We start from the raw sequence: 13,081 nt of genomic DNA on the forward strand, positions 1-13,081 counted from the left end.
AAAATAAAATAAAAAAATAAAATAAAATAAAAAATTCACACCACCTCCCCTTTTATTTTATTTTATTTATTTTATTTTTTTATTTTATTTTATTTTTTTATTTTTTTATTTTAAACACACAACATGGTGTATTCACACCACCTCCCCTTTTATTTTATTTTATTTTTTTATTTTATTTTTTTTATTTTATTTTATTTTATTTTTTATTTTATTTTATTTCATTTTATGTTGTGATTTTATTATTTATTTTATTTTGCTTTTATTTTACTTTGTTTATTTTATTTTTTTATATTTTATTTCATTTATTTTATATTATATTTTATTTAATATTTTATTTTGCTTTTATTTTATTGTCGTATATTTTATTTTACTTTAGTTAGTCGTTTTATTATTTATATTCATTCCATTTTTTCATTTTTCTTTTTTATTATTGTATGTTACATATTTTATTTACTGTTATGTTGTTATTTTACTTTATTTACTTGATGGTTATATTTTATGTCACTTGTGTTGTTTTATTTGTTTGTGTTACATCATTCTATTCATTTCATTTTTTTCGTTGCTTTTTTATTGTTGTATATCGCCTGTTTTATGTTATGTTTTATTTTACTTTATTTTGTTTACTTTATATTTTATTTTTATTATTTCATTTTCCTTTTTCTCAAGTTCTACAGCCGCCCATCTCACCTCAGTGCTCGGCTTTCCACACGGATACCGGCATCCTGTGATTGTCATTTGTGACCTTCCCAGCTGGGTGATTTGTTTAAGATCCACAGTGATTCACATGAAAACGGGGTCAAAAAAAGGGGTCATCAAATTGGGTGCAGCACCCTTAAACCCCCCCCCACTCATTTAGCAACAGAAGTTCCCCCCAACTGTGGTCCTAATTCAAGGACCAGTGATAAGGGACTTTTTTCAGTGCTGTCGTAACTTGGAGTGCTTGCTAACCAAACAGCCATAAGTTGAGGACCTGCAATTACAATGTTTTTTTAAAAAAAATTAATGCTAAAAAGATGGTTTGCAGAGGCACGAGGTGGAATTCTGCCCCAGATGGCGGCTGCGTTGCTGTCTCCTTCCTCTGTGTTGGTTTGCAAATTGGATTTGGCTCCGGAAAATTCATAATATGTTTCTGGCAATTGTCATTTCCAGATCTCTTTGAGTCGAGGTAACGATTTTGTGATGACAGAAGGTGATTCAGTCATTCCGACGCAGCAGAAAGCAGAGCGAAGGCTGAATCAATAACTCGGAGGCCGGTTATTTCTTGCCGATGCTTCTTAATGAGTTACGGACGAAGATCCGTCGACGTTTGGGCGAAAAACAAGAGCAAAGAGAGGTGGAAAGAAACAACTAAACTTTTATTAGAGTAAACCAGGACAAAGAAAATTCGTGTGATTGGACAACTGGAGGTTTTCATCTTCCAGGCAACTGGATCTCGGTGACGGTGAGGACTAGGAGCTTGCTTGCTTTCAGTTAAAGCCAGGCCTGTTCCACTTGTTAAGCAGAGGATGCTGCTTATTCACCTTGGAAGAGACAGTTCAGATATATAAACTGGAGGGAAATTAAAAACAAAAACACAAACATTAGAGAGAGCAGATGAGAAAGGAATAAAACAAAAGTCAGAAGCTCAGCCTTCCAGGGTTTACACATAAGTACGGGTCGTCCTCAATTTACGACAGTTCATTTAGTGACCATTCAAAGTTACGACGACACTGAAAAAAGGGACTTAGGATTGTTTTTCAGATTTACGACCGTTGCAGCACCCTTATAGTCACATGATCCAAATTCGGACGCTTGGCAACTGACTCGTACTTATGATGGTCGCTGTGTCCCGGGTCAAGTGATTCCCTTTTGCGACCTTCTGACAAGCAAAGCCAATGGGAAAGGCAGATTCACTTAACAACCGTGTTACTAAATTAACAAATGTATTGATTCACTTAACAACTGTGGCAAGAAAGGTCGTATAATGGAGCAAAACTCACTTAACAAATGTCTCGCTTAGCAACAAAAACGAGCTCAGTTGTGGTTGTAAGTCGAGGACTGCTTGTATGATATGAAAGATAAGTGGAAAAAGAAAACACCGGTGGTATGCAGGTAGTCCTCGACTTACGATGACAATTTGGGCCAGACTTGCCATCGCTAAGCAAGACGGCTGTTTAATGAGTTGCACCCACTCTAGGACCTTTTTTGCCACTGTTCTTAAGCGAAGCATTGCAGTTGTTAAGTGAACACACGGTCATTAAGTGAAACCAGCTGGTTAGAAGTTCTCAAAAGGGGATTGCGTGGCCCCAGAAACCTGCGACCGTCGTAAAAACAAGTCAGTTGCCAAGCATCTGAATTTTAATCCCGTGACCACAGGGAATGCTGCAACGGTCATAAGTGTGAGGACCGGTCCTCAATCCCCTTTATTCCATGATGTCGAGTAGTCGCTAAATGAACAGTTAAAAAATGGAGGACTGCCTGCGTGCTCATGCCCTCCCCTCCACATTAAATTCCTTTTTTTCCTCTCTGCTGAACTACTTTGGGGAGGGGCTTCTTACTGAAGGCGGAGGCGAGAGAAATTGGGGAGGGGGTCCGTCTTGGCTCACAGCACGATGCAGAACAGCCGTTTCTCTCGGAAGGGATTCTCGGCCGCTGTGACGGGGGTGACCAGGGGGTCCTCCTTGGCGTGAGCTTCGCAGTAGGCCAGGAGATCGGCTGCCGCTTTGGACACCTGCACAGGCGAGGGAGGGGGAAGCGCAACAGGCAGACTTTAGCTAGACCACTGCACCACCTTGCTCCATGAGCAGCCCTGGGCATCTCTTCGGTGAGCATCCGACATTTGAGGCTGCTCCCTCCCTTGGTTCCCGAAGCCTTTAGCTGGACTACTGCACTATATTACTTAAGGAGCAGCCCTGGGCCTCTGTTCAGTGAGCATGCAATAGTTGAAGCCCACTCCTTGGCTCCTGAAGCCTTTAGCTAGACTACTGCACTGTATTAGTTAAGGAGCAGCCCTGGGCCTCTGTTCAGTGAGCATGCAATAGTTGAGGCACACTCCCTTGGCTCCCGAAGCCTTTAGCTAGACTACTGCACCAGCTTACTTCAGGAGCAGCCTCTGTTCACTGAGCATCCAACATTTGGGGCCCATTTCCTGGCTCCAAGGGACTGGCACCCCTTTACCTTCATGCGATCGATGTTGACCTCCAGTTTCAGCTGCTCCACCGTCTTGCGAGCCTCCGCAATCTTGGCCATGTTGTTGGACATGTTCTACGCAGGGAGGCACACCTTCGGCCAGCCGGTTGGCACACAGAGACGAGCCGGTTGTGCGTTCACAGCTACAGCTGGTGGGGAAGCACAGTGTCCCTCCCCAGATGAGAAGATACTCATGCAAAATAGAAATTTTGCATTTGCCATCAACACAGACCTCGACTTTCAGACCTCGACTTTCTCCACAAACACACACACAAGCCTGGCCCAGAAAAATTGCACGGTCCATACTTGTGTCTAACTGTCCCACTTGATGACCAGCCTACTCCAATTTTAAAAGCCCCTTTTCAGAGGAACACAGGTAACACAATTAACTAGACAGACCCAGTTCCTGCAACCGTTCCTCCTATATTTTAGCCTCCAGTCTCTTAATCATCTTTGTTGCTTTTTTCTGTATTCTTTCTAGAGACGAATTAACCAATGTTTCTTTCCTACGTCCAGCCATCATTCGTAGCAGAATTAAAGGGAAAATAACAGAACAGAATAACAAAGTTGGAAGGGACCTTGGAGGTTGTCAAGTCCAACCCCCTGCTCAGGCAGGAGACCCTATCCCATTTCAGACAAATGGTTGTCCAATTTCTTCTTAAAAACTTCCAGTGTTGGAGCATTCACCGCTTCTGGAGGCAAGGAGTTCCACTGGTTAATTGTCCTCATTGTTAGGAAGTTTCTCCTTGGTTCCAGGTTGCTTCTCTCCTTGGTTAGTTTCCATCCGTTGCTTCTTTCCTGCCTTCAGGGGCTTTGGAGAATAGCTTGACCCCCCCTTCTTTGGGGCAGCCCCTCAAATATTGGAACACGGCTATCATGTCACCCCTCGTCCTTCTCTTCACTAGACGAGACATACCCATTTTCTGCAACTGTTCTTCATGTATTTTAGCCTCCAGCCCCCTAATCATCTTTGTTGCTCTTCTCTGCACTCTTTCTAGAAGCCAATTAACCAATGTTTGTTTCTTACCTCCATCTTTCTTGCCAGAATTAAGGGGGGAAATGAGATGGGGGGGCGGCCCTGCCAACGAGATGAAGGGACCAGGTGACAGTGGGAGACTCAAAGCCTGCCCTACTTTCCAAAGGAAAAGGGCACCAACCGGATCCCCACCGGGCGAAGCCACCACTGGCAGGGGGCAAATGCCGTTAATTAGCTCCTCTTTAAACCCCCCCCCCTCTGCTGCGGGTTCTTCTTCTCGAGGTTCAAAGTCAGCAGCTAATTGCACAGCCCTCCTGTGTGGGAGACGGGAGGAAGCGACTGCAGAAAAAAGCTTAGGACTCAGCCAGATGTTATTTGGGGATGGGGGACGTGGCACAAGATGTGCCAGGGTAGCAGGGGGTCTTGGAAGCAGCCTCCTCTCTTTTAAAGGCTACTTTTCTTACAAGATGTGAAGTGTTAGTACCCGTTTATAAGGCCTTGGTAAGGCCACACTAGGAATACTGCATCCAGTTTTGCTCATCACGACGTAAAAAAAAATGATGAGAAGACTCTAGAAAGAGTACAGAGAAGAGCAACAAAGATGTTTAGGGTCTGGGGGCTAAAACATATGAGGAATGGCTGCTGGAATTGGGTCTGTCTAGTTTAATGAGGAGAAGGACGAGGGGGGACGTGATAGCGGCCTTCCAATATCTCAGGGGCTGCCCCAAAGAAGAGGGAGTCAAGCTATTCTCCAAAGCACTTTCTGAAGTCAGGACAAGAAGCAACAGAGGGAAACTCATCAAGGGAAGAATCAACCTGGAACTAAGGAGAAATTTCCTAACACTGAGAACAATTAATTGTTAATTAATTAATTAATTAATTAATTATTAACTAATTAATTCAATGGAACAACCTGCCTCCAGAAGCGGTGAATGCTCCAACACTGGAGGTTTTAAAGAAGAGACTGGACAGCCATTTGTCTGAAATGGGATAGGGTCTCCTGCCTGAGCAGGGGGTTGGACTAGAAGACCTCCAGGGTGCCTTAGAACTCTGTTATTCTGTTCTATTATTCTGTTAAGAGTTCATTTTGGCCCCAGTGCCTCTGAGAATATGCAGAGTCCTTTGGAAACCTGCAAGGTGGGTCAAGCCGCTCTCTTCCCACCCCCCTCTTCCCAGTTTCTGGGGGCAGACCCCAAATTTGGAATCCAAAAATGTTCCTGGCGGTTTGCTCTGTTGTTTTACTCGGTTGCTGGGGGATTCTGGGAAGAGATACAATTGGGAGTTTGCATCAGAGGTAGGCAAAACCAGGCTTGCAGAGTTCAGGTGTCCAATGCCAGTTGCCAAGAAAGGAAGACTTTGAGCATATGCAGAGGGCTTTTACTGCTTTTTCTGCTCTCCTGCTAGGAAAGCCAGATCTTTCTGCTGCCCTGCCCTGCCAGCTGGGACCCAATCCACTCAGCCTGGCACCTGATGCCAAGGGAGAAGACGGCTCCCTCATCTCTGCTTCGCACAGATAAATATCAGGAAGGGAGCAAGTGATCCCTGGAGATCTCCTCTGTCTGACTTGCATAAAGAAGGGAGTGGGACCACAAGAGCAGAGAAATTAGCATTAGAGATGGTAGCCTTTACAACTTAGATTAGAGTGGCTGGCACAAGCAAGAGGCATTTGATTAGGACTTAAGAAGGCTAAAACATTTAAAACTGAACCATTTTAAAATAAAATTTGTAACACTAATATTAATTATTGCAACATTTTAAGGTTTTATCCTGTTGTTTTTCTTTGTTCTAAGCTGCCTAGACTCATCTTTAAGCAAGATGGGCGGCACATAATTTCATAATAAATAAAATTATGATGCAAAGGGCTAAAGAAACTGCGGTGATGCAAATGGCTGCATTTTTCCTACTCCCCCCCCAGATAGAAATGCAGAAATAAAAACACAAAGGAAGGTCAGACCTGTTTTTCAACAAGGACTAAGCTAGGAACGGGTTAAACGTTCAAATTTGCTTTCCCCCAAAAGATTTTTATTTTATTTATTTATATATCATATTCGGAGACTGCCCAGCAACTCTGGATAGTGATAAACAAAGGTAAACAAAGCCAGACGGTTTTAAAAGTTTTAAATTGAATTAATTTTTAATTACAGTGGAAAAGCATCTGGTACTTTTATAGTTATTAAGTCCACATTTCCTGTGGGAAGCTGAAGGGCTGCCAATATAGTATTTCCTGCAGTACATGAAATTTTAGTGTCTTCTAAGCTGCTAATATTCTGAATATTCCCTTCTTGGCTCACAATGTTAGCCATAGGTAACTTTCTGTTTACTTCTGATCTCTTACTATCTTTTAGATGAAATCAAGAGAAGAACGTTTCATGAAGGATGTTTCATGAAAACTACGCTGAGTTTTTCGGTGTTATTTCTTCAACTTACAAAAAGCTGCTGGTTTGATTAATACAGTAGCTCTGTCCTAAAAGAAATCCAGAGGTCACTTTTGTTATCTTTGATGTCTTTTCGGTCACTTCCTTATTTTATCGTTCTCTTGGTTTGTCTTTTAAGGTGGGGTGTTGAAACGGAATAAAGAAACGCTTAAGAAAAAGCATCAGCTTTTTATGCCTGTGGCTCAAATCTGTTACCCAGAAGAGATACTACCAGATGCCTTGGGATTTTTGACCCTCTAAAACATGTCCCTCAAAACCCAGATCCTAAGAAGCAATTAAAGCCCTGGCTTTGCTCAAGAGGGGGGAGGGTCCCCGAATCACCAAACCCCTCCCTCCACCTCAAATCCTGGCTTAGAAGGATGCAGCTTTGATGGATGCAAATCCTGGCTTAGAAGGATGCAGCTTTGATGGATGCATCTTTGATGGATGCATCCATCACTTCTTCAGAATTTGGGGTACCAAATTCCCCTCGGAGCCCATGCTGTTCAAGGGGAGGTCCTCTTTCTCCAATCCCCCCCTTCTCCAAATTGAGTGGCCCTGGGTTCAAAGAATAAGAAAGAGAACGTGAGAATCATGCACGGCTCCTACCTGTTGCAGCTCCAGAGAGTGACTGCCTTGGTCTCTGGGTGGTGTGAGCAGCTGGTGAAGGTCCCCGCTGGGGTTTTGCAGACAAAGAAAAGAAGGAAGGGACCTGCTGTTGGTGGCTGCCCCCCCCAGGAGAAGCTGCTTTATACGCAGAGGAGGGGGGGGGCAGAGGATCTAAGGTTGGATGCCTGGTTTATGGGAGCATTTGGAGGTTTCCAAGTTCAGTGTTTCTCAAGGTTAGCAACTTGAAGATCTGAGGACTTCAACTCCCAGAATTCCCTAGCAAGCATGTTAATGAACTTGAAGAGGGGGGGAAGACTTCAACTCCCAGAATTCCCCAGCCAGCTTCATACTGAATTGGAAGATTTGTGGACTTCAACTCCCAGAATTCTCAGGCCAGCATGCTAGTGAACTTTTAAAAGATGGAGGGATTTCAACTCCCAGAATTCCCCAGCCAGCACGGCATTGAACTGGAAAATGGGTGGATTTCAACTCCCAGAATTCCCCAGCCAGCATGCTAATGAACTTGAAAACTGGTGGACTTCAACTCCCAGAATTCCCCAGCCAGCATGCTAGTGAACTTTTAAGATGTGAGGACTTCAACTTCCATGCTAGCTAGGGAATTCTGGGAGGTGAAGTCCACCCATCTTCAAGTTATTAACTTTGAAACACTGCATGGAGAGCCAGCAACAGCCAGCCCTAGACTTATAATCATTCGTTTAGTGACCATTCAAAGTAACAACAGTGCTGAACTAACCAAGTTTAATAGGAAGTGGGCTTAGGGCCACCAATCGCAAGAGATGATGTTTATCTTATGCTTTATTTTTTGTTTTACAAGACAAAGGGCAGGGGGTGAAAAGTAGCTCGGGATATCCCAAGTGGACAAGATTTTTTAGAATAAAATCCTCGAGAATTTTGTAAAATTCTGCCCGCGATGTTTTGGGAGGAAATCCTCGTGTGCAGTGCTGAGGTTGGCCACACGGGGGCAGAGCAGGCAAGGAAATCGCCCCGTGGAAGGCATCTGCTTCACAGTATGAACAAATATTCTTGGAAATTCTTTCCAGCCCCTGAAATTGGATTCCACTACCAAATTTGGAGATCAGTCAACTTGCTAGACCTGAGTGAGCAAAAGGGAATGTCTAGGCTCACATAATATGTGGTTTGCCTGATTCACATCGCCTGGTAATGCAGTGGTTCTCAACTTTGGCAACTTGAAGATATGTGGACTTCAACTCCCAGAATTCCCTGGTCAACCATCTTTGAACTTGAAGATAGGAGGACTTCAACTCCCAGAATTCCTGGGCACCATCTATTGAACTTAAAGGTATAGACTTCAACTCCCAGAATTCCTGGACTGGGGAAGTTGAAGTCCACACAACTTCGTTGTTGACATTGCAAAATACCACTTTACAGTATCTTGGAGGTACACGATTTGACTTCAAGGGAAATGTGTATTGACTCCTGGCAGGAACTGGGCCTCCTCCTCCTTCCCAGATCTGCCTTGGATCAGGCCCTCCTGCCCATTCCCCGTCCCCTCCATCAAATTCCCGAACGTTGAGTCCAACTTTCTGTTGCTAAGTGCGACACTTGTTCATTTCGTCCCGTTTTACAATCTTGCTTGCCACAATTATTAAGTAAATCCCTGCAGTTGTTAAATTAGTAACTCGGTCATTAACCGAATCTGGCTTCTTCCCTCTTGACTTTGCTCGTCAGAAGGTCGCAGAAGGGGATCGCAGGACCCCGGTTCACTGTGACCGTCACAAATGTGAGTCAGTTCTCAAGCGTCTGAACCTAAACCTCGTGACCACGGGGATGACATAACGGTCGTAAGTGTGAAATGTGGTCCTAAGTCGCTTTTTTCAGTGATGTTGTAACTTTGAACGGTCACTAAATGATCTTATCCCTGGGCTGTATGGCTGTTTGTCTCTTCCAGACTTCGTGACCTCTCTCCCTCCAACACAGTGGACGGCAGGCAGTGGGTGTCTGTGTGTCTCTGTGTCTGTGTGTGTGTCTCCCTGTGTGTGTATGTGTGGAGGTATTCAACTTTTGTGCAAGTTGCATCGGACCCTGATCTGAAGCCAGATGAGTGTCCAGTTCCTTTGGCCTGCTCTGACGGGCCCACCTCTGGCTCCCTTTTCACCAGCTGCGATAAGGGGGCTGCAGGGGAGCTAAAATTAACCCTGGGGGGGGGAGGAGAGAATTCCTGGGGCAGCGTCTGGAAGAGATCAGAGCTTTGCCAGACAGCCGGAGCTCAGCCGGGACGGGGAAGGAGGGCTGCAGAGTCACAAAGGAGACACCAAAACTCAGCTTTTTTGTTGCTGGATAGGAAGAGAGTGATGGCTAAGGGCAGTCTACCTGCAGAAGGGGGCCGGTGAGGGAGCCCTACAAGGAAAAAGGGAGCTTAAATCCTTCTCAGCTACCAATCCTGGGATTTGAGAGCGGGAAATCCTCACTTTTTTTTTTTTTTTTTTTTAGGAAGAGTGCAAAGTGGGGAAAAGTCCATCAAACAGCTGCTGAAAGTGGCTTTGAGAATCCCCCCCCCCTTTTAAAGGAGATGCTGGTAGCTTTTGTGTGCAACAGTTCTGGGTGTACTTTTACATTATATGTGAGTGTGTGAATGTGTGCATTTCCATCCCTATGAAGAAAAGACACTAGATAGATGATGGGGGGGAGGAATGGAGGGAGGGAGGGAGGGAGGAAGGAAGGAAGGAGAAACAAAAAGGAGGAAGGGAAGAAAAGAAAGAAGGTAGGAGCAAAAGAAAGAGGGAAGGAGAGAAAGGAAGAGGGAGGGAAGGAGGAGGGGGAGAGAGATGATACCACAGTATTTCTCAACCTTGAAAACTTTCAGATGCTTGGACTTCATTAGCATGCTGGCTGGGGAATTCTGGGGGTTGAAGTCCACCCATCTTCCAGTTCATTAGCATGTGAACTGAGGAATTCTGGGGGGTTGAAGTCCACCCGAGTTTGAGTTCATTAGGATGCTGGCTGGGGAATTCTGGGAATTGAAGTCCGAGCATCTTAAACTTCCCACGCTTGAAAAAGACTGTGCTACACAGATATAGAAAATTTTTTGATTCGGCCCTTAGAACCAAAGGAAAAAAAAAAATATTGGCTTCAACCAGGAGAAAGGCACTCTGCACATGCTCCCAGCATCCCTGCCCTTCCTTCCCAGGGTGGATCGTTCAAAAGCACCCATTGGATGGTTCGGCCTCGTCTTTGCCAGCCCCTTCGAAGCAAGGTTGGGGGGGTCAGTGCCAGCCAGAAAGTCTCCCCCCTCCAGAGCACCAGACTGGAGAAATCCTCCTTTGCTGGAGAAAAGCCCCCCCCCCCGATTCCTCTGAGGTGCCCTCCTTTGGCCCACAAAGTACACCATGAGGACTAGGAACTTAACCTTCCTTGCTTAAGACTGCTGCCAACGGGAGAGGGGGGGGCTAATTGGCTTCTGCAGCCTTTCCAGAGTGAAGGTTGCTTGCTGGAGGGATGAGACCAGGCGGGGGGGGGAGAAATTAACCCCCCCCATCCCCATCCATTCTCCCCATCTTCTTAGCTCTTCTGCTCATCCTCAACTGACTCTCCAGACGACGAAGCTGGTTGGTTGGGTCGCCATAGCAACCCTGCCACCAGCACCTGCCTCCTTCTGCCTGGTGGGTGAGGAAGACAAGCATCTCCCGGCAGGCGGGCATGGGGGGTGTGTGGATACACCAGCCTTCTCTGACTCCCCCCCCCCCACTTCCAAGGCTCAGCTCTTCCAATGCCTCCACTCAGGGCGCTGTGGCCTGGAGGCGGCATCCTGCATGACGTGGGAACAAGCTGGCAGAAACCGGGATCCGAGGGGTGGGTGGCTTATGCAGACTGAGTTTAGGCTCCGGGGTCGTTCTGTACATCCAGAAATGGGTCAGCAGAGTAACCAGGTTAGGAATGCAGCCGGCATGCAGGCACACAAGGGGAATCGGTTCCCACCCACCCATATCCTGTGGTTCTGAACTTGTCATTGATTTGTTTCTTTGCATGGCCAGTCCTCGGCTTAACGACCACACCGGAGCCCCAAATTTCCGTTGCTTGGCTAGTCGAAAGAAAATAAAAAACAGGGGCGACATGATAGCAGCATTCCAGTATTCGAGGGTCTGCCACAAAGAAGAGGGGGTCGCGTTATTCTCCAACGCACCAGAGGGAAGGACGAGAAACAACGGATGGAAACTCGTCAAGGAGAGAAGCAGCCTGGAATTAAGGAGAAGCTTCCTAACAGCGAGGACAATTAACCAGTGGAACAGCTTGCCACCAGAAATTGTGGGTGTTCTTATCACTGAAGGTTTTTAAGAAGAGGCTGGACAGTCACTTGTCTGAAATGGTATAGGGTATCCTGCTTGAGCAGGCGGGTGGACTAGAAGACCTCTAAGGTCCCTTCCCGCTGTATTCTGATTGATTGGAGGGTTCAAAGCCAGTCCAGCCTGCTCAGCCCCGTCCAGCAGGCAGGCAGATTTTCCCTCTTGTGAAACTTTTAACAACTCCTGTTGTTGCAAAGGAGGGAGAACTTTACGGCTTCGGCTGTCGGCGGGATGGCTTTATATGGCCTTCTCCCTGCCCGTCTCACCCGCCTTTCCAAACCCTCCTAATATTAAGCAGCGGCTGGTTTGGGAGAAGCCGCCTCGGGCCCTAGAGTAAGACAGGAGAAAAGGGGAGGGGGGGGTTCCTTTGTCTCCCATCTGGAAAAGATTAGGAGAGGCCCTGTCCGCCTGCCAGGTTCAAGTCAGCAGAGTGGAGAGCCGAACGCCCGACAAGTTTTCCCGCCCCCCACCTCCTTCCCTCCAGCTCAGGTTTCGGCCGGTCGCCCCAGCTCAACCTCGGCTGGTGCCAGTTGGGACCCACCAGTCAGGCTGGGTGGAGCAGGCAAAATCCCGGGAAGAGATTCCTTGCTGCACCCCTGCCTGAGTTACTGGTCCGACTTTGGGGGGGGGTCTTCTTCTCTTGGCCTTGGCTGGAAAGGAAGGAGGAGAGATGAAAGAGAAGAGCAGAGGAGGAGGAGGAGGAGGAGGAGGAGGAAAAGCAGAATAACTGAATACAGAGTCGGAAGGGACCTCGGAGGTCTTCTAGTCCAACCCCCTGCTCAAGCATACCTAGATCATTTCAGACAAACGGCTGTCCAATCTCTTCTTAAAAAACCTCCCAAGGACGGAGTACCCGTCATTTCTGGAGGCGAGTTGTTCCACTGATCAATTGCTCTTAACTGGTTAATTGGAAGGAGGAGGAGGGAGGATAAGACCACCCACCCAAGCCCACCCTTAAAATAAACGCAGCAGAACTGCAAAGACTGCTTACAAGGGAAGGGGCAGGGGGAAGAGGCCTCCCAGCCAGTCCCCCCCCCCACAACTGGGAAGGAAGGGAGGGGACGTGCCCCACGTTCCTGGGGAAAAAACATTTGGAGAGCCTGCCTGGCTGCCTTTCCTGGCGCTGGGGCAAACATCTGCTTCTCATAAGGGCCTCTGTGCCGGCCAGGCTGTTGGAGCTGGAAGCAAAGGGAGCCTGGATGGGATGGGGGGGGAGGGGCTGCGGGGGGGGGGAGAGAGAGATGGACCCCAGATAGCCGGATGGAAAGTGCAGCTGAGCCCCTGAGCAGCTCAGGGGGAAAGGATGTTTGTGCCATGATGCACAACTGGGAGCTGAGCGATGGGACAATTATGGCAGCGGGGGGCAGGGGAGAATAACAACAGGAGACCCCCAAAAATTGGGGGTGGTTTTCTTCCTTTCCAGCTCACCCTGCCAAGGTCAGGGGGGTGCAGGTGGTCCTTGACTTAGTTCACTTAGTGGCCGTTCGAACTTACAGCGGCACTCCCCCCCCCAAAAAAGGGGGATTTATGAGCACTTTTCACACTCACAACCGTTGCGGCATCCCCAAAAGTCCCGTGATCAAAATTCAGGC

The 13,081-nt window shown here is 46.9% G+C and overlaps 1 protein-coding gene across 1 annotated transcript; it reads right to left on the reverse strand.

Annotated features, from left to right (window-relative positions):
- Nucleotides 1-2,581: 2,581 nt before the first annotated feature.
- Nucleotides 2,582-3,240, reverse strand: GNG8 (G protein subunit gamma 8). Its single transcript, XM_015820998.1, has 2 exons — nt 3,157-3,240; nt 2,582-2,710 (listed from the first exon to the last, which is right to left on the reverse strand). The coding sequence occupies exons 1-2, from the start codon at nt 3,238-3,240 to the stop codon at nt 2,582-2,584; spliced, it is 213 nt and encodes a 70-aa protein (XP_015676484.1).
- Nucleotides 3,241-13,081: the final 9,841 nt, after the last annotated feature.

This window comes from Protobothrops mucrosquamatus, unplaced genomic scaffold (assembly GCF_001527695.2).
Source record: "Protobothrops mucrosquamatus isolate PMUCROS unplaced genomic scaffold, P.Mucros_1.0 scaffold1232, whole genome shotgun sequence".
In the NCBI taxonomy this organism is placed as follows: Eukaryota; Metazoa; Chordata; class Lepidosauria; order Squamata; family Viperidae; genus Protobothrops; species Protobothrops mucrosquamatus.

What these genes read in the sequence shown, in the direction of transcription:
- GNG8 (XM_015820998.1), bottom strand. Translation starts at nt 3,240, where the DNA reads ATGTCCAACAACATGGCCAAGATTGCGGAGGCTCGCAAGACGGTGGAG. An exon ending in TCAACATCGATCGCATGAAG is followed by an intron (nt 2,711 to 3,156) that starts GTAAAGGGGTGC and finishes TCGCCTGTGCAG; the next exon opens with GTGTCCAAAGCGGCAGCCGA.